Source organism: Coffea arabica, chromosome 2e (assembly GCF_036785885.1).
Source record: "Coffea arabica cultivar ET-39 chromosome 2e, Coffea Arabica ET-39 HiFi, whole genome shotgun sequence".
Taxonomy (NCBI): Eukaryota; Viridiplantae; Streptophyta; class Magnoliopsida; order Gentianales; family Rubiaceae; genus Coffea; species Coffea arabica.
This window is the reverse complement of record NC_092313.1, coordinates 12,257,062-12,282,980: the sequence shown is the minus strand read 5'-3', so window position 1 is coordinate 12,282,980 and position 25,919 is coordinate 12,257,062. Positions and strand designations below refer to the sequence as shown.

The 25,919-nt window shown below is 35.8% G+C and overlaps 3 protein-coding genes across 9 annotated transcripts; 1 reads left to right on the top strand and 2 right to left on the bottom strand.

The window, feature by feature from the left end:
* Positions 1 to 1,846: 1,846 nt before the first annotated feature.
* Positions 1,847 to 8,707, top strand: LOC113730995 (sinapine esterase). 5 transcript variants are annotated; one of them, XM_027256015.2, is made up of 8 exons: positions 1,847 to 2,049; positions 2,430 to 2,520; positions 3,536 to 3,596; positions 3,695 to 4,035; positions 4,268 to 4,492; positions 6,707 to 6,852; positions 7,247 to 7,523; positions 8,295 to 8,707. In XM_027256015.2, exons 4-8 carry the CDS (start codon positions 3,759 to 3,761, stop codon positions 8,567 to 8,569), a joined length of 1,200 nt encoding a protein of 399 aa, XP_027111816.2. In that variant the 5' UTR covers positions 1,847 to 2,049; positions 2,430 to 2,520; positions 3,536 to 3,596; positions 3,695 to 3,758; the 3' UTR covers positions 8,570 to 8,707. The 5 variants fall into 5 exon arrangements, with proteins under 5 accessions (XP_027111816.2, XP_027111817.2, XP_071935104.1 ...); XM_027256016.2 differs by having other exon boundaries at positions 3,516 to 3,596; XM_072079003.1 differs by lacking the exons at positions 1,847 to 2,049; positions 2,430 to 2,520 and adding an exon at positions 2,872 to 3,081.
* A 5,055-nt stretch (positions 8,708 to 13,762) lies between these two features.
* Positions 13,763 to 16,945, bottom strand: LOC113726079 (NAC domain-containing protein 73-like). 3 transcript variants are annotated; one of them, XM_072079000.1, is made up of 4 exons: positions 16,792 to 16,945; positions 16,427 to 16,663; positions 16,129 to 16,321; positions 13,763 to 14,523 (listed from the first exon to the last, which is right to left on the bottom strand). In XM_072079000.1, the coding sequence occupies exons 2-4, from the start codon at positions 16,589 to 16,591 to the stop codon at positions 13,934 to 13,936; spliced, it is 948 nt and encodes a 315-aa protein (XP_071935101.1). In that variant the 5' UTR covers positions 16,592 to 16,663; positions 16,792 to 16,945; the 3' UTR covers positions 13,763 to 13,933. The 3 variants fall into 3 exon arrangements, with proteins under 3 accessions (XP_071935101.1, XP_071935102.1, XP_071935100.1); XM_072079001.1 differs by having other exon boundaries at positions 16,762 to 16,936; XM_072078999.1 differs by lacking the exon at positions 16,792 to 16,945 and having other exon boundaries at positions 16,427 to 16,782.
* A 7,104-nt stretch (positions 16,946 to 24,049) lies between these two features.
* On the bottom strand, positions 24,050 to 25,919 carry LOC113721966 (serine/threonine-protein kinase-like protein ACR4). Its single transcript, XM_027245636.2, has one exon. The coding sequence runs from the start codon at positions 25,623 to 25,625 to the stop codon at positions 24,609 to 24,611; it is 1,017 nt and encodes a 338-aa protein (XP_027101437.2). The 5' UTR covers positions 25,626 to 25,919; the 3' UTR covers positions 24,050 to 24,608.

Here is a 25,919-nt window from a genome sequence, read left to right as displayed (position 1 = left end):
CCGTTTGCTTTGAGCATGTGTCTTTAAAAGGTAGTTAAGAAACGTGTTATTTTTTAAATAATGCTACATTTCTTCAAATAAATCACAATTTTGTTTTATATTTGACTATATTATTTATTTATGTAAAAGTTTAATAAAAATGAAATTAAATGTTCTATTAATATCCATATATTCATTCTATATCTTTCTAAGGATAATAATTAGTATCTAAGACTACTCCATTAGGTATTTATATATATATATATATATATATATATATATATTAAAATTACTATTTTATATTTATAAATATTAAATTAATACCCACCGAGTGACCCCATTGACATGGTCCCTCCACCGGATTTAATAGCTATGGTTTGGACAAAGCGTAGTTAGGTGATTCAGGTCTATCATATCTAAATTTCTACTTGTTTAGTCATTCAATTTTGTTTTAATATGTGGCTTTCAGTTGAAAAAATATTTAAGGATGGCCACTTTATGGGAGCATTTTTTGCTGCTGCCTTTGTTTTTACTCATTTGTTGCTTCATCTATGAATTTGTTTTGGTGCTAGCTTGGTGTTAAGATATTGTCTTGTGTAGACTTGCGAGTTGTAGGTTGCTGATGAAGTCGTAAATTACTCTTTGTTTTGGGAGGTTTATTGCCACTGACGTCCTTGAATTTGTTTTGGTGTTGACTTGGTACTAAGATATTGTCTTGTATAAGACTTGCAAATTGTAGGCTGTTGCAGTAATAAATTACTCTTGTTTTGGGCTCTTATTTTGATGCTAGCTATTTCGTTGTTAAATGTTAATGTAATCATCAGTGACTATTGATCAGACAGGCTCAATTTATAACTTCTACTTTGTCCAACTATTATTTTTTTTCCTAATTTCCATTTTTGCATAATAGGACGTGGAACTTTCTTATGATTAATTGCAAATGTTCCAACTTGTTTCAATTGAGAAATTGGGCTTGCATCAATCTATTTTACATGAAGAGTTATATTCTGCAATTTTGGAAGTGGACAAGAATCTTGAACTCGAGTCCTCGATCATATACTTGTAAAAAAATTGAGTATAATCGAGTCGATCTTGAATTTTCGAATAATTTTTCAAATTTGAGTTCAAACTCCATTTCTGCTACTTATTAGAACTCGAACAATACTACTCTATTGTCGAGTTGAGTTCGAATATAACGATATTTGAGTTCAACTCGACTTAATTACATCCTAACTCCTAGGGACCAGGAACAGAAGATAAGAGTGGGCAAAAGTCCTAAACTTGACAATGATTCGAACTCGACTCGATTTAATTACATCTTGATTTCTAGGGACCAGAAACCGAAGACAAGGATGGGCAAACAGACTTGACAATGATTGAAGAGTAGGTGGCGCAATGTGCCTCGGCCACATGAAAGCCACAGGCAATGAAGCTATGGTGTCAATTGTAGCTGAAACTGAGAGTGGTGAGGGGAATGAGCAACGGCGGGCGGCGAGGAACAGTTGCTGCATCAAAATCTTGCCTTGACTATTTTGGAAAAAAAAAAAAAAAGACTATTTTGAGAGAATATATAGGCGATGTTAACCCATCAACGACCGACTATTGCCCATTAACAAGACAAAACACGACGTGGCTACTTAGATACCACAAGGCCTATGTGTGGGGACTGGGGACATGGACGGGTCCGTGCAAGTTCTGACTAGGGATGGCGGGCACCCGCCCCGCGGGGTACAAATGGGGCGGGGTATGGGGCCGGGCGGGGCGGGGGCAAAATATTTACCCCGCCTCGCCCACGCACAAAAAAAAAAAAAATATATATATATATATATATATATATATACATATAAATATTAAATACACAAAAGTACAAAACCCCTAAATCTAATTATCCCCCATTCGGCCATTCCCATTTCCCCCTTAGTTCCTCCATTTCCTCCTTTGCAGAATCGCAGCCAGCCAGCCACCGCCGTCGCCTCCCATAGTCCCATTCCCCTCAATTCTAATCAGTAATCAGTCTCAATCACTCGAAATCTCTAAATTCATTTTTCCCCTCCTTTCAAACTTCAACTGGTACTAAATGAAATCCATGCTCTCTCTCTCTCTCTTTTATTTTTCCCCTCTCCTGCTAATTTGCTTGCATTTACGTTCTTAGATGACTGAAATTTTGGTTGCGTTGGAAATTTTATGGTCCACTTCAATCTCGTAGTTGAAAGAGGATGAAACTTTTTGTGTGTGCTTGTAATCTGTTTGTGAAAATGCGTGAATGAAATGGAGGTATCAGTTAAGGCTTTATTCAGATTAAAAATCTATATCTTGTTTCACATATATCGTAAAACATGAAAGATACGGTATTACTGTACCTCCATTTTCCTTTTTAGGAATTATGGCCTATGAATGTGTTAGCAGACGTTTTGGAGCATCTTGATAAGAGTAGTGTTTTCTGTATGCAGGGGTTTTCTTAAGCTGATTGATGGACTAAAGTCTTAAAACTTTTGGGCTATTAGAGAGTTTTCTATGATTGCTTTATTGGTAATCTCAGAGGTAAGTTCTTGATGTGTTTGCAAAATGAGAATCTGTATTGTCAACCCAAAACTGCAATGCTCTGTGCCTCTTCAGTTTGCTCGTCCTTTGTTGGTTCAGTTAATTCCCCTCATTATTTCATAGGTGATATTTTCTTTTTTTGATTTTTCACATCTTAGTTCTTCATTTCCGGCTAAGCTGAAGATTATGAATTGTAGAAGGTTATCCATTTCTCGCGGGGGACCGCGGGAACTGCGGGAACCGCGGGGGAAACGGGACGGGGGACGGGGGGAGTTATTTGACAACGGGACGGGGATGGGGGAAGGATCCCCCGCCCCACCCGGACCCGCCCCATTGCCATCCCTAGTTCTGACTATAAACAAAGACGGAAATTTCCCCGCAAGTGCCACTGAGCAGGAAATAAGGCTGTGGGTCAGGCAGTTTTGCGTACACCACAATTTAACATGGCTTCATCCTCGTCAGCTCTTCTGTACACCACGATTCTCACAATCTTGGATGCCCCACTTGGGACAGCCTCTGCCAATTGGAAACTGCCACCGGCTGTTTCAGTTTCACATCAATGTATGCGTTTGGTGACTTGCTTGCTGCCTTGCTAACATCTGCTTCCGAGGGGTGTCCTGTTGTGCTTCTAAATTTGCGTTTTTGGTTTTTCCCAGCACAAAATAGAATGCGCCCCTTCACCTCCAACAAAATATAACGTGATAATAAAAGCAGTGCACGGGAAAGGCAAATTATTATTATTATTATCCTTATTATTTTTTTTTATACTAAAAAGGTTTAAGAGAAGAGGAGGTTGACTCCAAGCTGAGGTGAGCAATGTCGCGGGCACACGCAAGATAAATACTACATAACAGCACGGATTTACCACCAACAAGCCTCATCTTGTCATCTGATTCTGAGCCCCATAGTATACAAAATCATCTATGCATAAAATCATAGGAAGAACAGATGTCTACTGTCAACAAAGATTACTGAATCATATATCTGATGCGCAGGATTTAATGCCTCTTTTCAGGGTCATCGCTGATGAAAAGCAACCGCCAGAATCATGCTTTGTGAGCTCGTAAGATAAGTAGGTGAGATAGTGATATGTGGCAAAGTGAGCATTAAAGAGAAATATTTTACTTTGCCATATATGAAAAGCTATACATAAATTTTGAAATAAACTAAACAGGAATAGCACAGAACAAATACAAGACCAAGGTTGCAAGTCTTGCCACCACAATTTACAATTTGAAATGGCTTCATCGTCTTCAGCTCTTCCGACAACCATCTCGTTTTCAGTCACCTTTCTCATATTATTGTCCTCACTGGAAACTGCCTCCGGCTGTTTCACGTCAATCTTTGCCTTCGGCGATTCACTGGCTGACACTGGAAATTATGCGACCATTTACCCGCCTATATTTCATTTGAGCAACGGAACACTCTACTGCGGCTTACCTCCTTATGGAGAGACCTATTTTCATCACCCAACAGGTCGATGCTCCGATGGTCGGCTAATAATCGATTTCATAGGTAGCTCTGCGCTTCACCCACTCATAAACTATCCATTGCTGGATATAACCAAGTTTGAAAATGTTCTTTTTTCAGGCATATCTGTTGCCGTCCGGCACTGGGGTAGAAACGTCCCAGGGTTGTGGGACTTTTTTATTTATTTATTTATTTTTAAGGGTTGTGGGGCTTGGTACTAGAAGAACTAGCATAAGTGGGAGTGATCTTTTACTTATCCATGCGTCGTCTTTTGCAGCTGAATACTATGGACTTCCACCGGTTCCACCGTATCTTATGGGCGCGAAACATCGAAGCAACTCAAGGTTTGAAGCCGGTCTGAACTTTGCAGTTGCAGGAGCTACAGCACTTGACGTCCCATTTTATGGAGAAAAAGGAATTTCTTCTACTTTGGCTAATATCTCTATGAGTACCCAACTCAGGTGGTTCAAAGGGCTACTGCGATCTCTTTGCTATTCCTCAAGTAAGTATTTCTTGTCCAGACGGAAAAATGGTTTCAAAGCCTAGCTACTCGTGTTGGACGAGAATTCTTATCTTTTTTTTATTATCCTCAAAGAACAGAAAAAAAAAAAAAAAAAGGCTTAAAGATGTTTAGGGATTGAGAACGACGCATATTTTAAGTTGATATGGCATGATTTTCCAATGTTTACCATCTAAATATGCAATTCGTTTGAAAAAGCCAGAGCTTGAGATCAGGTGTTTCTTTATTTTGTTATTTTTTTAAAAAAAAAAATATTTAGGACTACTATGCCAAATCAATAAGCTCATGGGTTGAAGAGTCAAAAAATAAATAAATAAATAAAGGAAACATGTGCAACATGTGTCGGATATTTTCTGCTCAAATTTATGTCTGCATATGGCATGTAATACGGTCGGTGTCCACCATTAATACCTATCCTTTCCTATAGTGGTTGTATGACATGACACATTAGACATCAACAGCCACATACTGTATTATTTTTTTTTCTATTCCAAGATATGCATTAATCTTTACAAAAAAAAAAAAAAGAAAAAAAGAGAGATATGCAATAATCCAAAGAATCAGTTTAGAGGGAAATATGACCCCGCAAGTTGAACTAGGTTCAACGTGCTAGGGGAGATTGACCAATTTCGTGTTATAAACATGACTAGTATGTTCCTTTAATTCCCCTGAATTTCGGGTCGGGTATTCTCCACAAAAAATTTCCTTGACCCAATGATCGAGAGAGAGATCTCTTAGAATTCTTTTAATTGTTAGGTTCACAGTTCAAATTTTAGATTTGATGATTGAAAGTCCAAAAAGTATATATAGGGAGAGGTGAGAGGTTAAAAAAATAAATAAATAAAAGGGATTAAATTGCTAATTTTCCCGACCAAATAGCACAAAAAACCTAGAGATTTTTTTCTAAATAACTTAACATTATTGACACTTCCTTTAGGGAAAAAAAAAAAAAAAAAAAGGCACACGGCTGATATAACATCTCTCACTGAAAAATCATGAGTTGTTCTTTTGTTTTTCTTTTCCCGGACGTGCTTACAAGCCAAAATACTCAAAGCTGCTGTAGTAGTCCTTGATGTTTATAAAGAAACCTCATTTTACCCTCCCTTTTCATCCCAAATTTTGGGCAAAACTTCCCCTACGGAGTCAAATAAATGATATTTTGGTCCCCAAACATTTTAAAATTCCATTCTCCATCTTGCACCCCCAAGTTATGCCGAAAAGAAGAAGGGTCTATAGTAAGGGCATCCCATGTACAAAATACGAGTTTAAACCTAACTTTCAAATTAACAAATGTGTATTTGGAAGAAGACCTCATGGTCTTCAATTTCTTATAAACACAAACTCTGCTGTCAACGTGACCCCGGTGGTTCTGTCCAATAACCAATGATGAAGTCGTGGTTAAAAAGAAAACAAAATTGGAGAGTATATATAAACTTACAAATGCATAAATCATAGTCTCACTAATATATTTAGCGATAGATTTAAGACCCCATTAGTAGAGACGTATATGTCATACATTGAATAAATTTGTTTTGTTTGCTCAAATTTATTATGAACATCATAATTCATATTCTCCATACTTTTGGTGACAGCTGCTTTTAATTTGAAATGGTCGAACACATCTTAAGGTAGCAACGACTGACGAGAGTAGTTTCCAAAATTTAGGGGTGGAGTAGATAGAGGTGAGGAGGTTGGCAAAAATGGTACGAATATAAAAACTTTCAAAATTTCTAAGTCAAACAAATAATTATCGAACTTCTATGGGGACAATTGCCACCCTCGACCTTATTTGGTGTGTGTATCTTGGATTGTTCATTTCCAATATGTATGTCTATGCATCGTCACAAATGCAATAGATATAAACACTACTAATAAAATAACTGTAGGTATTAACGTGTAAAAAATGAAACATTATTGATTTAAAGCTATGTCCCACCAGCACTCCTGTCAATCCAAATTAAAATTCAAGACATCAGAATCATGAGCTGCACCATGAAAATTGCATAAAATCCCAATCTAACTCAAAACAGGGTATTGAAGTATTTTAGTGGAAATGCATAGTAGTGTGTATCAAAATTTTTTTGAGCTAACTCAGATGGTGTGCTGTCCAAAGGTTTATTTGAGAGGTTCTCGAGTTACTGATTATTAATGGCTTTGAAAATTAACGTTAATAGCTCATGGGGGATTCATTCGCAGGCTGTAGCGAAGTTTTCAAAAGCTCACTCTTTCTTATGGGATTCGGTGGCAACGATTATGGCAAAGCATTTCTGCAAGGAAAAAGCTTGGAGGAGACAAAATCCTTGGTTCCTTTGGTTATTAGTGCCACTAGGTCTGCCATTAACGTAAGAATTTTTCCCTATTTGTTTTTATTGCTCAAAGTTCTACTCTTCTTTTTTCTTTCTTAAGGGAACAACTAAAAGAAAAAAAAAAACTATTTAGTCAGGTTTGTCACCTTCAACACCTCACGGCGCTATGCAGCATTCTGACTTGCACATTTCTTTTTCTAACAACATTTCAGCTCCAGAATCTTTTCAGTGTTGTTTGCTGGGGAAAAAAAAACTTTTAGGCATTCTTTTCTGGTCTTATGCTACATTGCATCGCTGCCACTCTTTAACTCGGGATTCTGTCTTTCACGAACGTTACATGGTTAAAGGGCTAATATGTGCATGATATTGATTTATATTCCTGACGTAGGATTTTATTAATTTTTTTTTTTTTGGGGAGCTCCTGATGTAGGAATTGATAGACCTGGGAGTGGTAAACATAATGGTGAATGGTCTATTGCCTGATGGATGCTCGCCAGCGATGTTAACATATTTCAAGAGTTCAAACAAAGAAGATTATGATACAGCAACAGGCTGCCTGAGTTGGTTGAACGATTTTTCCAATTATCACAATGAACTACTTCAAGAAGAGCTGAATCGAGTTCGAGCAAATCACCCAGATGCATTTATATTGTATGCCGATTATTTCAATCCTCTGATGCAGCTTTTTCGTTCTCCGGAACAAAACGGTAATTCTCCTTTTTAAGTGCATTCGCATTAATAGACAGCGTTAAGGTAGACCAATAATTACTTGAGCTTTTCTGATAAAATTGTGTCAAAACTTCTTTCATTTGCCCCAAAGGTTCCTTATATCATATCTATCTACTTGGTGTTAACGTGGCAAAGTTTAGTTGACACTAGTGTAGAAGGTCTTTCACACAAGGATGCACCCATACTTATTAATGTTGGAAATTTCTACACTAATAATATGTATATATATATATATATAGAAGGATTAATCCAGAGTGTTTTGGGTCGTTTACACTGAAAATGTCTTTAAAGACATTCAGTTTAAACCGTAAGTACCTTCTCAACTCCATTATTGCTGGTTTAATGCAACTGATGTTGCAAATTGCTTGTTAAACAAAGGCGGATCAATTTGGTCAAAATCGGGACCACGCGCTCTTTTGGCACCCAAATTGATACCTCAAGGAAATGTATCTCAATGATTTTGGAAACAACATTTTCACCGTCCAAAGGAGAAACCAATTAAAGAAATCACCAGCCAAAATGAAATTCCTAGATACTCTGTTTGATCTCTTTCAGATGTAGATATATAGCACTGTTTCAATTCCAAACTTGAGAATCCAATTAAAGTACGAAACAACGACATCTGGGCATGTGATTTTTCCTTGTATTATTCGTATAATTATCATCTTCATCATCATTCTGATTACGGTAAGTTGATATCGTGATAGTTGTATGTAGGAGACTCAAATCACTGACCGCCCCTTTTTCAGGTTTCGGAGGAAGATCGCTTATGGCCTGTTGCGGAGATGGAGGTCCCCCTTACAATTATAATTTTACAGCGCAATGTGGAGAACCAGCGTCTACTGCTTGTGCTCGGCCTTCTCTATATATCAGTTGGGATGGCATTCACCTTACAGAAGCCGCATATAGATTTATGGCCAAAGGTTTACTTGAGGGGCCTTGTACTACTCCTACAATCAATACTTTGTGCACGTCCATGAAGAAGGATTTCGGATTTGCGTCAGCTATGACTAGCCAATTATGAGCTACTACTGCATTTGATTTCATCTTTTACCTTCTACAATTTGGAATTACAGATTGCTTCAAAGATTTTGCGGAATTAATCTGCTTTGTGATGTATGGGATTCAACTCTTGTAGCTAAGTGAAACTTAAGTTCCTAAACTTGATCGACGCAGAGAATATAGTTCAATTTCGTCGGAGTCATGCAGATTAACGAACAAGAAGTCGAGCATTCCTTCTGTATTGTATTTAATGTTAACCAGCTCTATCCCTATTTGTACCAAACACCCAAAAAAAAAAAAAAAAAAAACCACTGTCCCTTAAAAAATTTAAAATAAAAACTTGGATGTATGAAAATTTGATTTCTTACATCTATAGATGGGTCTATACTTCTATAGATACATCTATAGATGTATGAAACTTAGATGGGTTGAGTGATACGGAAACACTAATTTCTAAATAGGGATAATTTCACAAACCTCTCTTGAGATTTTTAACAATTATAGAGAGCTCCCCTTAGGTTTTAAAAATTAATATACATCCCTTACTTTTAATGTTTAGTAACAATATAGGTTCAATAAGATAGATTTTCTTACAAAAATCCTAAATTGCCCTTTTGTACAAAACTAAGAAAAAAAATATAGTATACTCAATCATTTTTTTCATACTTTACATAAATCAACAAGTCTAATCCCTAACAATCTTTCAAACATAAGTTTTAAAACCAAATAACTAATTAAAAAATTTCAAATTGCTTATACAACATCAATGTTTGTCACGCAAAAAAAGAAAAAAGAAAAAGATACACACACAAACCCCATTGACAACCAGTTGCACCCCAAAATTAAATGTCAATGCTCAAATACCTTTTCAATACAAGCTAGCCTGACCTAGAACTGCCATTATAACCCTCCTATAGCATTAAAAATATTAATACCTCAAAAGTAGAGAATAAATTCTTTTTCCATAATAAAGTCATAATAAAAAATTTCTAATCCAATGAAAGAAATTCTTATGTAATTATTGACATTTTATAAAAGATTTTCTTGCGAACATGCAAAATATGACAAATTCTACATCTTTAGTTCTTCTAATTTCATCTATTTCATTATTTATGTTTGTATCACTGCAAGTCTCTTTATTTCCTTCTAATTTGACACATAATCTACTATTTCTATTGATTTTGTAATTTCAATTTGCTAATATCCACAAAATTGAAAATAATAAAAAGATGTTATATTAATTAGAAAAGAGAGGAGTAAAAATAAATAAGAGACAAAAAATTGGATTTTTTTGGATTTTGTAAATTTATTGCCGTAAATTTAAAATTGTCTACCAAGTGGAGGGCATTATAGGTATTTTACTATGTCAAGGGAGATAAGTGTAATTTTTTAAATCTAAAGGGAGTCGAGTGAAATTGTCAGAAACCTCAAGGGAGGTTTTTGAAATTATCCCTTCTAAATAATAAAATCACTATAATTTGACTCAATTAGAATTATTAATGGAGGGAAGGGATGAGTTGAGTGATACGAGAAAAGGGAATGTAAGTCAAAATTCTCGAATTCGAAATCTCCGACTTACACTTTTTTAAAAAAGTAAAAAAAAAAATTGGAAGTTTTAAAACCTTAACTTGATTGAAAAACTGCTAAACAATAATATTCAAATTTCTATTTTTGAGTCTTGATTTAATATGCCAACAATGTTTTTTTACGTAAAACAATTAATACAGGAAATCGAACCGGAAACACTAAAGACTTTGCTCTCAATTTATTTAGGAGATGAAATCAATGAAATGCAGCAGATGGTTGGCCTCGCAGATTATGTCAAAATTTTATGATATGATAGTCGAGTTTTCTGGTCATTCTGCTCCGATTACAATTGTCTGATTTGTAATAAACATTCTTCGTTTTTTCCAGCGAATAGTTTCCTGCATTTGTTGGAGGAGCTATAATGGGTAGCTAAATTGCCAAGGATAATCTTGCGAAATCCGTTTAGTCTTCTTGTTGCCCAATAGCCGTTTAGTGGGTTTGTAATTGGGCTATCTTGGTATGTATGTTTTGTGTTTTAGCCTGTCCCATGCATTGGTCAATCAATTGGGATCTACCACAAACTTGGCCTAGATAGCCCACCGTAAGGAGGGAAAAGCCTCGACCAAAATAAGTGGGCTGATTTTGGGTTCTGAAATCAAACCCGCAATCAAAATGGACCTAGTTTTCTTTTTAAATTTTTACTAGGACGTGTGTAGGTCTGTTGAGAAATTTATATCTTTCCAAAAAAAAAAAGAAAAGATTCAATTATGAATTTAAAAAAATTTGAAAAACTAATGTTATTGAGATTCACATAACTTTTTTTTTTTTCCGGAGACGATAAACCTAATCTATCCTATACTAATGGGAAGGAGGCGGACTTAAAGAGGTCCAGAGATAATTCGGAGGAGACTGAACCACCACCGGATCAGACGGGTGCACAGCACACCCGCCTGAATTTTTTTGGAAACAAGCCACTTCCATCCCACCCCACCAACTAGGTGGTGGCCACTGAGCCAATGGCCCAGTGATTTTTTGAGGTTCACATAACTACCTCACATAGATTGTTTAAAACTATATAGACCCCTATACTACCTCACATCAATATTCATGTATCTTTCCAAACCAACGTTGGCATGTTTATAAGAAATTTTACATTACCCCAATCCAACATATCGTATCACGACGATTGGTTCGAATTTCGTTTTCTATATCCCTAAAATTACAACATTCTTGGCTTATACAGGTACTACATGTAAAAGTGTCAAACAAGACAAGCCCTTATTCTAACAAAAGATGTGTAACATAATGTAACATGAAGACGTGTAACAAAAGACCCCCAAGCCCTTATTCTAAGCTCAAACTTTTGTGCGTTTAGTCATTGGAACAACCTATAAATTATGAACTTGAGAGGAGTGAAAACCAATTTGATGATTTTTTTTTTTTTGGATATAAAAAAAAGGTGGCTGATTATGACATCAATAAATTCCTGATATGGAGTATATTAACGAGGAATTTGAAGGAAATTATATGAGTTGCCATTTTTCACCAAAATTTTTTTACATTTTTCCTGAACATATTTTTCAATAATCTTTTTACCTCACTTATATCAAATTGCTATAATACATTTTCTACAAAAACTCGAAAAAATTGCAATCCAAACAAGAGAAGAAAAACGCTTGGAGATCAATGAAATCAAGCAGAGTGACTTGGCCTAGGAGATTTTGTAAAAAATATGGGACGAATCATTGTTTATTTCGGTTCCTTCTTTTAATCCTATGTAGGGGTGTCAACGGGTCGAATCCGTATTCTATCAATTTTTCTGGGTTTAGATTAAAATATAATTTCGATACCTGGATCCGAACTCGGACCTATACCCGTTTATTCTAACAAAAAAAGGTAGGATACGGAATATAGGATTTCGACCTGTATTCGAACAATATATTAATAATTTTAAAGTATAAATATTTCTAAATACATTCTTGTACCAAATTAACAATTTAATAATGACTTTGTAGATTGATTTGTGGTTAGTTTTAGATTGACTATTGCGAGTTATTTGTGATTTAGCTTTGTAATTTGATTTGTTTAAATTTGGAGATTGAATTTGTGATTAATTTTGGATTTAATTTTAGAATGTTTAAGTTTGGACATTTTCTTTCCTAATAGACTTGAATCTGACTCGGGACGCGTCGGATCCAATTTCGGAACTCTAAAATCAAGACCCGTAAGGTATACCAGTTGGGTCCGAGTCTACTAAATAAAAAGGGTCTAGGTCCGCAATTTTCAATTCTAATCCGAATCCAACCCGTTGACACCCCTAATTCTGTGGCAGCTGGAATATTTTTCTTTTTCTTCTCCTAGTTCTGTTCGACTAAGTAAATCATTTAGTTTTCTTCCTGTCCAAGTCTTGCAGGGAAGAATTGACCTGCTGTTGTTATCGTCATCAGTGAACTTTAATAGGAAAATTTGTCCCTTCTTGTTACCCAAGTAAATTCCTCTCTTTATATATTTTTCTTCGTTTGGTATTATATACGTTCAAAACATAAGAACACCCTGTGATTGACGAGTAAAACTGTGACTAACCTTCCATGGCTTCAACTTTGTAACCTGTTACATTTGAAAAGGGCAACATATAAAGACGCGTGAAAATTTTGCTCTTTCTGTTATCGAAAACAATAATAATGTCTACAGCATCCTCCAATCGCCTCCAGTTTCTTAAGTTCTACTACCATGTTTTGAAGTCCATTTATGGGGAAAATATCCTGGACTCGTTTGCATGATAACTTTGTAAAAATCTACCATTAAAGGGCATAGTTTGTTCCTTTGCCGCTCAGTAAATTTGCCAAAATATGTTATAGAACCAAATTGTTACAACATGCACTTATGGCTGCAAAATGAACTTCGAAAGTACGTTCAGAACAGAAGCGATAGGCTCCCCCTAATTAGTAATTACAACCATATATGTTTCTTGTTTTTGCAATGATGTAGGCAATTTGCAATATTTCAGTTGTACAGCAAAAAGGATCGCTTTTGGGTGTTTGCTTCTCAAGTTCTATAATGGTTATGTCAGCTAAAATGACATGGTTTTACTTCTGCTGATTCGCTTCAAATTAAGCACCAAGGTGATTGCTATTTTGCCTCACCTCCAAAATCCTTTTGTATCTTCTTCAATCTCAAATTATCCTCAAATTTTTTTTTTAAATTTTTTTTTTTTTTTTTTGCATTTCAGGTTGTCATGAAAATGAAAACTATAAGTTTGATAATTTCTTCGCCCCACCGATGACCATATATTTTATTAGCACTTATTTGTCCTGGAATTTTGAATTTCCATAAATGTATATACATGTAAATTTGGATAACTATCAAAATAAGATACACCCGCGTAATCTTCTATATTCTAACAAAAAGCGATAAATCAGCAAAGCAGCATCGCTTGTAGCATACTCAAGAAACACCTCACTACTTAAACATTTTTAGACAGAAAAAAACAGCTCACATAAGGTCTTTGTGAGAAACGAGTTTTGACTAAATTAAGAACATATCTCTCAAAGATTTGTACAACATATAAGGACTCCAACCAACCATTTAAAACATATATTAATTCTTCCTAAGAACCAAAACTGCAAAATTCAAGGATTCTTTACCTATAGTATAAGGCTAGTGACATCAAAGAATAACTAGACAACTCTTCGAGAAAAAGATAGAACAACATAACTTTATTTGCCTTCCCTCATTTGTAAAGCTCGATAACTTATGCTTCACAACTATAAAACAAGCAACAACCACCAGCAAAAGTGTCATTGTCGCTGTATTAACTTAGTAGCATGAGAACGTATATATTTTCCCTACTTCAACATCCTTATTTGCCTTTGCTTACACTGGAAGGCAGATGGATAAAGGATGAGCCATCACCATGGACGACAAGATTTGGAATTAGCTGAGATGAACTATGACTATCTCCACTTTGGCTTCCCAAGTTATACGAAATATTATTGTAGGGATGTGGATAATAATCAATGAAGTTATTACTCGTGCTCTTGATCAAATGGCTGTGGCTTACAGAAGATGTTGATCTTTTGTCGAGTTCTGAGATGCTTGACGAGCCACCGCATTGTCTTGGCTGTGTTTGGTAGAAAACCTTCGAAACCACCAACTCGCCATCTTTTTCCTCCTCATTAGTGCCTAAATGGTACTGATGCATTACCCAGTTAGTCTTCTCAGGCTTCCTTTGCCTGCCATAATTTGTGTAGAGGACTAGTATTTTCTTGTACCCTTTCAAGGCTCCACTTATGAAAACTGGCCTAGTCTTGCCTGTTTTATGCCATCTTGTTTCACCACCACCATCAGCTTCAGTGTCTGTGTGAACCTTTCTTCTTTTTCTTGTTCCAGTGGTATATGCCTTTGAAGGCCTATGAAAGAAGTGACGGATTTGACCATCCTTGTTTACTCCTGCATGATCACGCAATTAACAAGAATATTAAGTCATTCACTTGACATATTTGTCACTTGTTCACTCATTCCACAGTTGACAAGGCCTGCTTTATCTGAGGATGAAGTAGTGTATGAGTTGAATCAAAGTACAACTATTAGCCACTAAGATAGTCTAACAATTAATAACTATACTGACCAAATAACAGTTAGATTAGAGTTAACTTTTGGGCTCTAGCTATTAAGCTTAAATTACAATGTAATGAGTTTCTTGAGGAAGCCTGCATACCTGTGCAATAAATCAACAGTGTACATGCTAATATAGGACAACATCAATGATCATGGAATCGAAAGTTCCCCTATAAGCAAAACAGTTTGTGATTTACATTTCATTGCAATTATGGTGTGAACATGCTTTCTTGCTTCATTTGAGACCAAAGACCAAAAGACCATTTTGTTTCATGGGGGAATAAATAAATAATTAGGAGATGATTCAAGGATATCGACAAGTCAACTCATTCATCTTAATACTGTTTTACGGTAGGTAAATTAATCCTCTTCGGCAAAATCTCTTATCACCATACCTAGACCTAGACCCCACACACACACACACATATATATAATCACATCATTTGTGAGTCAAAAATTTGTGAAGATGATCTAAGGAACGTGAAATGGTTGCATGCTAGCCTACCATCGTATATCAATCTCCTTGTGCAATTACTATGCGATAATGCCAAAAATATGGGGATATCATACCACATTTTCTTAGAAAAACGTTTCAATTCATTCAAGTCCATGGATGGTCAAGTTTTACAACCATACAACGCGGCATCTTGTTACATAATTCTGCCAAAAACACTTGCTTGACTAACATATAAGGCTACAAAATTTGTTCCAAGTTCAAACACTAAAGCATGAGTAAAACACAATCCAAAATTTATTTAGATTTTAGGAAGTGGTATGTGTTGGAAACATTAAAATTGTAAGAGCTTCTATCACTCTTTTTACTTCGGTTTCATTACAAAAAAAAAAAAAACAAACAAACAAATTTCATAAGAAAAAAAATCTACTTCCACTGTTCTTTTAGGCAAGAAATAATCAACGTAAGGCAAACTATTGGAGCCGCACTAACGTTGGGTTTCCAATACCAAGAATCTTTTAGTGGAGCAAACAAAAATCACAAACTACCAATATAAAAACTCCATGACATTGTAACTAATTAGGCTAAAGCAACTGGAAGGAATACTTCCTACTTTCAGAAAACAATTGTCACAGCACAGAAAACCATAGGCACAAGTCGCATCATACGATATTTTAGAAAAACCCCCCAGCAAAATTGCCCCAGGAAATCCAAAGGATTCAAGAAACCTCAGAATAGCTTGTAACAATAAATAAATAAAAAAAAAGGCAATAAAAGTCACTTTACATTTCAGCTTGTGACAATTATCCACGCAATCACCGCCGACTAATTCTAACAAGATTAAGATGACACACGAAAATCTCATGAAATTTTATCAGCTTAAGGAAGCTAAAGCACATATATTCTGGTACGCTGTTTGTCCGAATCTGAGCAAAGACAATTTTGTGTAAAATAGGACAAATGAACAATTATTCGCCACTCACCTGGTAGCTTCTCGGGATGCGTGTAGCAAATCCCATTTTCCCCTTCAATTGTGGGAATAAATTCGTCAATTAACGGATGGATTTTCCGGCTGTCCAATAGTACCCTTGCCTCCAAATGTTCAAGAATTTCTTGGTCGGATGGATCAAATTTCACCCCAGCTGGCAATCCTGGCAAATCTTGTAGTAATCCAGTCTAATCCAAATTTTCCCACAATTAAAAACAAAAAGAGAACTTCTATGACTAAATAAAATTTTGGGTAAATGAAGAACTATACAAATATAAGAACTAAAATGGTACCTGATCTTGAACTTCTAGGGGGTGGCCGCATGAAGGGCAAGCTATAGTCTTAACTTCATTTAGCTTTGAGTTGAGAACAGTAGTGCTTTTTTCATGAGATATCTGAGCTGGGACAATTTGGAGGGGTAGATTTTCTTGATTGGATTCATTACTGCACCATGTCATCTCTTTTCTTTTGCCCTTATGCCCATCCCAAATTGGGTTTCCTTCTCCCGAATCTTCCTCCACCTCTCCAACCTACGCAAAAATTCGAAAACCCATAATCAAGAATCAGAAAAAAGGAAAATAGGGGGGAAAAAACTCTAATAAAAGAAGAAAGAAAGCAAAGTTGTCACTTTTTTTTTTTTAATATCACGTTAGTTAACCAAATTTTTTCTCTTCTTCTTGAAGTTGGGAAGGAATTGAGAATTCTCCACTTTTTGTCTACTCTTTTCGAGCTGTTACTTGAGTCCCCAGAGTTAGAGCCTAGAGGGAGTTAGGGAGAGAGAAAGAAGAGGGGGTTGGAGTATTGTTGCTTATATTCTGTAAAAGGACAAAGAAACTGATAGAAAATAAAATATGTGATTGCTTGGCGGACAAGTTTAGTTTTGTTAATGTGTATATACACCTGTACCAGAATATATGCAGTTCCGCGTTCCTTTTTACTCTATCACTTATTTGTGTTTTAACTGTGTTCAAGAAAGTTATTTAAAAAAAAAATGACAGAAATTTTTCATTGTTAAAGTGGGGAAAGAAAAGAAAGAAAGAAGGGAAAGGAGTGTTAAGTGGAGTGGATATGGGGCAAGACTGATTCTTTGAGGACAGTTCACCTCTTTATTAATTTCTAGGAATAGATCAAAGCTTGAGGGGGTTTTAGCTGCAGTGTCAAGCTAGAGTGTGCTTAAAGCTATGTGTGTGTATATGTATATATGTCTGGAATGGGTTATTGGTCAGTGTAGTATATATACTCACCAACAAATGTGATGGTAACAAACTCGGGATTACATTCCTCATCTCTATGTATTTTTCTACCATTTCCCATTACTTTGCGTAGACTTCTCATCCCAATTAGGCGAGGACTCCATCCTTTCTTTTGTTTCTTTTTGTTACTATTCTTTAGTATGCTTATGATAAATTTCGGTATCAAGCATTTTTCATACTACTATGTTATAAAGTTTTAACGTTATGTGGTATCACGATGGTGACTTGAATATTTAGGCGGCCACAAGGTCTAAAGAAGAAATGGAACAATTGACCAAGTCCACCCGAGAATGTTTTAAACTTTTTATTTATACATACTGAACTGCTTGCATCATCAACACATTTTTCAATCTCCTTTTTATCTCACATACATCACATCAAAAAAGTGTTACAGTACATTTTTAAAAAAATTATCTCAAATAATCTCCTATCCAAACACACAATATTAACCACTTTTACAGCTTACTTTAATTAATTTTTAGAGAGCATAGATTAGCTCCTATGGTGCAACAAATTTTGTGTGTTATGTCTCTTACTTATGTGAATCAATATATACCCCTTGACCGCATATTTTGATCTTTGATTAAACTCAATCTTTTCTTACATAGGACAGGAGTGATGATTCTGATAAAACTTGTAGCAATCTGCTGTCCTAGTTGGTCTTCAGTCTTGACTGCACCAAATCAATACGCAGGGACAACTGTATAGGATTCTACGACTAAGGTCTTGTTTGGATTGCATTTTTTTTGGATTTTTTATAGAAAAAATACTGTAACGATTGATATATGTGAGGTAAAAAGGTGATTGAAAAATGTGTTCACGGAAAATATAGCAAATTTTTTTTGGAAAAGGTGATTTTTTATGACTTCAAATATTCTGTTCTTTTTTGTCGTCAACATTCCATTTGTGCATATTCATGCAATGTACGTACGATGGCAAATTACTGAGGATGCCTTGTGACAAGAATTTTTTGAATTTTTAGTAAATAAGTCGATGGTGGTCCAAACCCTAAAATCAATTAGATAAATGGCTACTAATATTTTTAAAAAGTGGATGTAATTGGGTTAATAAATAGGACCAGCTTAGCTGAATGAGACATATGAAGTCAAAACACTTTTCAGTTCTTTGACAAACAAAAAATGTAATGTGAATTCCAAAATGCCAAATACCTCAATTTACCATTTTCACCAAGTGTCCTCATTTGAATTGTAGCTATTCATAGAAAAAATTTTAGGTTGTGTTTGGATTGCATTTTCCATGATTTTTCATGGAAAAATTACTGTAGCGATTTGATGTATGTGAGGGAAAAATGTAATAGGGAAATGTGATCACGGAAAACGACGTAATTTTCCGACGAAAAATCGCAATCCGAACAAGGCCTTACATTTTTCACAAACATATTTCTCAATCATATTTTTATCTCACATACATCAGATCGTTACGGTATATTTTTATACCAAAACTAAAAAAAAAAAAAAAGAGCAATTTAAACAGGAACATTGTAAATTGTGTATACTGCCTAGCTCATAGACGTAGCTATAGCTCATTTAGCAAAAGTTGCTATACTACATGAGTAAACACTTGGCCAAATAGGTGACGATTGCACAGAAGTCATGCCAATGAATTAATCTTAATGATAGCCGACATATATATGGTGGATATGATTGGGCAGTCAATTCACAAATGTTTGGAGAGCTTCTCATAGAAGCCACGCAACAGAAAGCTTAACGAGGAAGTTTTATTAGGGTTTACTTTAACGTGTGGATGAGGGTTTTATCGTCCGGTCCATATATAATTTGGAAAAGCAAAGCGTGACGACTTATATATTATTCTTTCCTCTCAGAGCTTTCACATGCATAAAACCGTTTTAGACTTGCCTTCAGGTCTTCCTTATATTAAATGCTTTTCTCTGATTCAAAATAGAAAGCTTGTTGACGTTGTAGACTTGCTAAACCTTCTGGTCTTGCTCTGCCTCTACTTTCTACGGCAGTTTCTTGAGCTTTTCTAGTGCAGGCATTTCTGAAGTGACCTACTGCTGCTGCATGGCTAGAAGATGGAATTACCAGTTTTTGTTTGACAAATTGACATTTATTGTTTGAAGCCAAAAGAAAAAAAAAAAAAAAGTGTAGCTGTTTGGAATTTGGATTGCATTTCTTGAGAGTTTTCTTTTTTTTTTAATAAAATTTTTGTATGAAAATAAAAACTGGAACACTTTTTTGTCATATGGTGTATGTGAAGCAAAAAATGTGTTAAGAAAACAAACCCTACGAAAAAAGGGCAATCCAAACAAGGAGATTAAAAAAATAATATAATTATTATTATAAGAAGAAAGCGCCCTAGGAGTAGTACTTATATTATTGTTCCTAATAGTTCAAAATTTTGGGTTAATGAGTGGCAACCCCCTTATATTTATTAACTCTGTTTGGATTGTAAGTTATTTTGGATTATTTGGGATATTTTTACTGTAACACTTTTTGTGATGTGATGTATGTGAGATAAAAAGATATTGGGAAGATAAAAAGGTGTATTGGAAATTGTAAAGATGATGTAAGCAAATAAAATTGGGGAAATATGAAGCAATCCAAACAAACATAGCTCAAGTTAACAAAATATTTCAGTGCAACATTCACATAATCGTTTCCTATATAAAGAATATATAACATACCTAGCCTTAGTTACTTATCAAATGCATTTGCCGTGTAAATTAGAATTATTTAGCTCAAGTTCAAGTAATTCAATAGTCCCTAGCTTATATATTCAATTAATTGATAACATCACCGGGACAAAAAAACAGTCAAGTATTTTCATCAAAAGGAGAGGGAATAAGCTAAAGAAACTGGAACAAAAAGGAGGTGATCAAGGGGAGGAAGTGGTGACATGATAAAATGGAGGAGATAATAACAAAGGGAAGCCCTGTATGAGGGGGTCAATTTTGTCCAAAAAGTATTAATATTTGAAATCTATATGAAGCTCTAGTGCTAATATGAAATAACAAACGAGGTAAAATCAAATCTTTTTTTTTAAGTTTAAGTGAGACAGTAGTGTCTCTTCCTGTACCATCCCATCCATCTCTCTCTCTGAAAAATAAGAAATATATGATACTATTAGGGGATAAGTGTAACTTATCCAGATTGTTATTGATATGAGAGTTTCGTTTTTGATTCTATGATGTGATTAACATATATTAAAATATAGATGGTGGCCTTGTAGACATTCTTCTTGGATCAGATCCTTCCTCCTTGTGATGAACATCAAGGTATAGTCTTTTGTCGATAATCACCTTTATTTTTTGAAGAAGAAGTCAAATCCTTAACTTACGCTATACGATTCCTTATTTGTGCAGGGCTCAAATATGAAGGCCCTTATTTGTGCGGTGCTCAAATATGAAGGTCTGTATCTCAACAAAAACAAAACGACGAAGATCCGGTTTTCTTAATTGACACAAATATATGACTCAAACAATAGATTATTTGACCAAATATATTTGCTGACATCACCATTACAATTTCCAATACAACTTTTTATCTTCCCAATTACTTTTTTATCTCACATACATCACATCACAAAAAGTACTACAGTAATTATTCCAAATAATATTTCAAATAATACCCTATCCAGACTCGTACAAATCTTTGGCATAATTTCTGCACTATACAGTCAACAGGGTTGCTTCAGTGCTCCCTTTTAAGAATAATATTTTCCGTAGTTGTGAACTATGGGTCCATCCGTATACTAAGGCTTTGTTTGGATTGTATTTTTCTGAATTTTTTATAGAAAAATTATTGTAGCGATTTGATATATATGAAGTAAAAAGGTGATTGAAAAATATGTCCAAACAAGGCCTAAATTCCGAGCTTGTTAGACAAATGAGCTTTTGTTCAAATTTGGCTTCTACCAGTTTTTTAACAATTTTTGCTACAGTAATCTCAAAAAAAAATTTAAAATTTTTAATTAACACATTTCAAAATACACAAAAAAATTTCCCTTCCTCCTTTCTTCTCCTACCTTAACCCACCACCACCTACGCTGCTAGCCAAGACCGGCCAGCGCTAGCATTTTTTTTTTTTCTTTCTCTTCTCCTCCTCCCCTCCCTCCTCTCTCCCCCTCTCCCCCGCCACCTCTCTCCCCCTTTCCCTCCCCCTCCCTCTCTGCTCGATCTGGTCATGTGACTAGATCGCGAGACTAGATCCTAGCCAGGGGGAGGGGGAGGGTGGCGGGGGAAAGGGAGAAGAGAGGGAGAAGAGAGGGAGAGAAAAAGCCAAAAAAAAAATTCGAGGTTTGCTGATGGGTTCTTTTGGCATCGAAGGGAGAGGTGGTGAGGGAGGGGAAGGGAGAAGAAGAAGTGAGTAAAGAAAAGAAAGAAAGAAAATGAAGAACAAAGAGAAAGAGAAAAAAGAAAGATAGAAAAAGAAAAAGAGAAAAATTTCCATCTTAAAAATTTTTCCTACAAGTTATAGTAAAATTTTAGACAAATATTCAAAAAACTCATTTACCAAACGGGGCTGTAATGACCCGGTGGAGGGTTGAAGAAAGAGGAAAGAGAAAGAAGAAGAAATTGGGAGAGGAGAGAGAGAATTTTATTGAGAGGGTGAGAATTAGTTACATCAACAATCTTGTAATGGTTTCTAATTGGGATATTACAGGGGCCTCCTGTTTCCCTTAGCAAGATCAGGTTTAGGTTGAGTTGCGAATTGTTTTGTTGGAAACTCCATAGCACATTAGAACTTGTTTGGACTGTAATTTTTTTTAGAGTTTTTGTAGTAAAATACATTCTAGCACTTTATTAAGATGTGATGAGGGAAAAAAAAATAGTTAGAAAATATGTTAACGAATATTTTCATAGAAATCTAAAAAAGTTATGTGTCAAAATACAATTCAAACAAGGCCAAATAGCATGTTTAAGTTATAATCAACTCAAACTTGAATGCAATTATCAACTTAATAATAAGAAATTATGCCATGACCAACTACATTGGTTTTCGACCTACGAGAAACATTCAAGACTATGATCTAGCGACGAATACGATTGTAATCTGAGTTATATCCAGATAGGCGTAACAATGCACTGCTCTGAAGTAGAGCTGTAGAGGTACGTAGGACTTTAGTTCTCTTTAATCCTTCTTCCACCTTAAGTAGTTAGATTTCCTTTAAAAGCAAATCAAGCAAAGGTTAATTCTATTGCCTCTCCAATAAAACTATATATAAATGCTAATCCAAATGTAAGCTATATGTTGCTAGAATTGTTCGTCAAGATATCGCTCTTTGTCAATAAAAAGAAAGCCACAATTCTAGATAGCAGCTAAAACTCTACAATAGACAACACCCCTAAATAATTTGACCATTGTTTTGGATTGATCATTATTTGCTTGCATGAAGATAATTTCCACATTATCTTCTGACCAAACACACTTGCTAGCAGTGAAAGAGGCTTCAGCAATTTGTTTCCTTCCTGTGTAGTGTATGCCATGCGTAATTTGTACTACAAAATAATGTGAGATGTGGGCTTGCAACATGTTCGAGTTTCTAAGTAGGGTTGTTTGGGTTGGAAGTGGGACGAAAGCTCGATATTTGAGGCTCAAACTCGGGTGATGGATCTATATGTTAGCAAAGATTGACAGATGTATATTGGAGTGAGGCCCAACTATCTTCTTGAGGCTGTTGAACATTCTCCTTCCTCCCAAGTCTTAAACATTCATTTTTTATTTACTTTCGGTTCTAGAGCTAGCCCATTCTTAATACACACATGACACAAATTTGGAAAGTAAATCATTACAAGTTTTTCGAGTGTCTAATTCCAATTCTGATGTCCATCGGTGCATTTTTCTCCTATTATTTTGTCCAAGTCCTCAAATTGCAAGATGCACCTTCATGTTTTCTCAATGTATATTTGGAAAAAAAAAAAAATAGTTGCTTAATTATACATTAGAGAGACACATCAAATAGGATAATAAGAACTGGAGTACTCTCTTAATTCTCTCTTCCTCTTATTTAGAAAAACTTTCTAACCAAAACTTCCCTCTCTCCCATAGGCGAGACGTCAGATTTTTCTGATATTTCCTTATGAGAGGAACCATCTGGTTTGTTTTCATTTGTGTTCTTCTAAGATTTCTTATCGAGAATTTCTTCTCTCCTTGAGTTGCCTAGTAATTTCCTAAACTTTTCTACTGAGAGTTTTAGGTCGTTTCTTTTATTTATTTTTTATTAGATTTGAGTTTTCCAGATTTTTTTTATTATCAGATTTGGAATTTTTGGAGTCTATTTGGCAAATCTAGATTTTTATTAAAAAAAAAAATTAAGCAATAGATCGGACGATTGAAAACAAGTGCCGATGTTCATGAGGCTACAATTATTTTATCTCCATTTTAAAAATATTTTTTTGAAACTTTACAATGTAAATTTTGCCGTCATTTACACTTTTTGATTTTACTCAGTTGAGGGCTACAATTGCCTAATTGGACACGTAGATTACACATAAAATATCAAATCAAAAAAGTTGAGCCCAAAAAAAGAAAAAAATAAACCGTTTCTCACATTGAGAACAACTTAGGGAAGCTTTTGGCCCAGCAAAGTACTTTATGAATCGCAAAGTATATCCAAACATCAAACGACCGTTAATTTGGAATCACGGGCAATGCAGCGGCGTGTTGCCAACTTGGAGACAGATTACTCAACAAAACATTTTTCTATTTCTACAGTAACTCATTGATAATCAAGACAGGGATCTGCCTTAGACCGAATGATCAAAAAGTTTACAAGTACAAGATCAAAAGTATCTGTAGTACGGTATGGAATGTCTTAACACCTATTCTCATATGTAGCTAGCTTCCTTATCATCTTCATCATCATTCTAGGTGCATCCAATTTGATACATAAATTAATTGGTAAAAGCATGAATTTGCGTCCTCACTACAAATTTGTACACAACAAAAGAGCATTCATTCAATGGGAGACGCAAGTGTCCCTCTCGCACCCAAGATATCTTCCGTTGCCTGCGCATAAAAAGGTCAATCCATGTCACCATCCTTTCCTACAAGACAAGACAAACCACCGCCCCAACCTCCTCTTGGAATTCACTCATTCCCGTCCAAGAGGATTCCACCGTTTCACACTAACAAAAGATAGATCAACATCAGAGGCCGCTAGAATTTCCAGTTTCTTGAATTGGCCTCGTAAATTCTAGCTCATCAATTTGTACAGAAGAACTAATATTGCTGCATTGCAATCAGATGCTCATCTCCACTTCTAAGTTGTTCAAAATGGGCACAATCTGACTGAGAGCAGGCCTACTTGGTCTGGAATTCCCAACACAGGCTGAAGCAACTTTTGCCAATCTAATAAGGGGTTTAATATCAGAAGGTATTACAAGTCGAGGGTCTAACAGTTCATCAAACTTCATTTCTTTAATCAGTGGCAAAGCCCACTTAGCAATCAATCCCTCTTCATTTCTCCTACCGCTCAACAACTCTAACAGAACCACCCCAAACCCATACACATCACTTTCCTTGGAAGCACCACCTCCTTTTTCCACCCAATACTCATGATCAACATATCCCTCTAGACCCTGCCGCTCCCTAGGTGCCAAAAATTGCAGCCCATAATCGCATAATCTTGCGCAAAACTTCACATCAATCAGAATATTTGATGGCTTGATACAACCATGAACAATTGGCGGTGCCATGCCTTGATGCAGGTACTCGATCCCTCTAGCCGCCCCGGCTGCTATCCTCAACCTCCTGCTCCAATCCAAAAGTGCAGCCCCGTCAGGATTATGATGCAAATAGAACTCCAAACTAAGCATGCCCTCGAATTCCATGACGATGATTCGTTCACCTGGTGCCTCAGAATATCCTATGATGGGAACAACGTGAGGATGATCAGCTAAGGATAAACACTTGATTGCCGATGAAAATCCAAAGCCTGCATTAGTCAAAACAAGCCGCGGATGGATCCTCTTGACAGCTACTAATTCTCCTCGTGGCATCACGGCTGCATAAACCGTCCCTAATCTGCCTTTTCCGATAATTCTTCTGTTGTTGAAACCATCAGTGGCAGAATCGATATCCATCAACGAACATGAACATGCACAGAGCTTGCAACTGGCAGCGGGCTGCAGAGTTTCCTCTGCTTTGATTGGCTTCTTCTTGCAAAAGAAGAGGAGAAAAGTAGCAAGAACGCTAATAAAAATGGCAAGAAAAACCAAAACAACATCGTAAACAAGAGTAATCTCATTATGAGTCATGATGATGCTCTGGTTCTTGATATTATCAGGTGGTTTTAAGGAATTTTCTGCAACTTTTTGGGGCAGTTAACACTGCAGACAAGTTTCGGGAGGCCAGAGGGATGAAGTTCGTTTGTATAGGAGATTGAAAGTGAACGAGAGAAAAGTTGTATAAAAAGGACGGAATCTTATTTGACTAGAAGTGTTGGCTTTGGAAAATCAGTGGCTCAGGGGTGGGGAATTGGTAAGAAAGTAGGAAATCTAGTAGCACTTGTAGCTGTTATGTTGGTTCTGAGGTTGGCTGCTCTGCTCCGC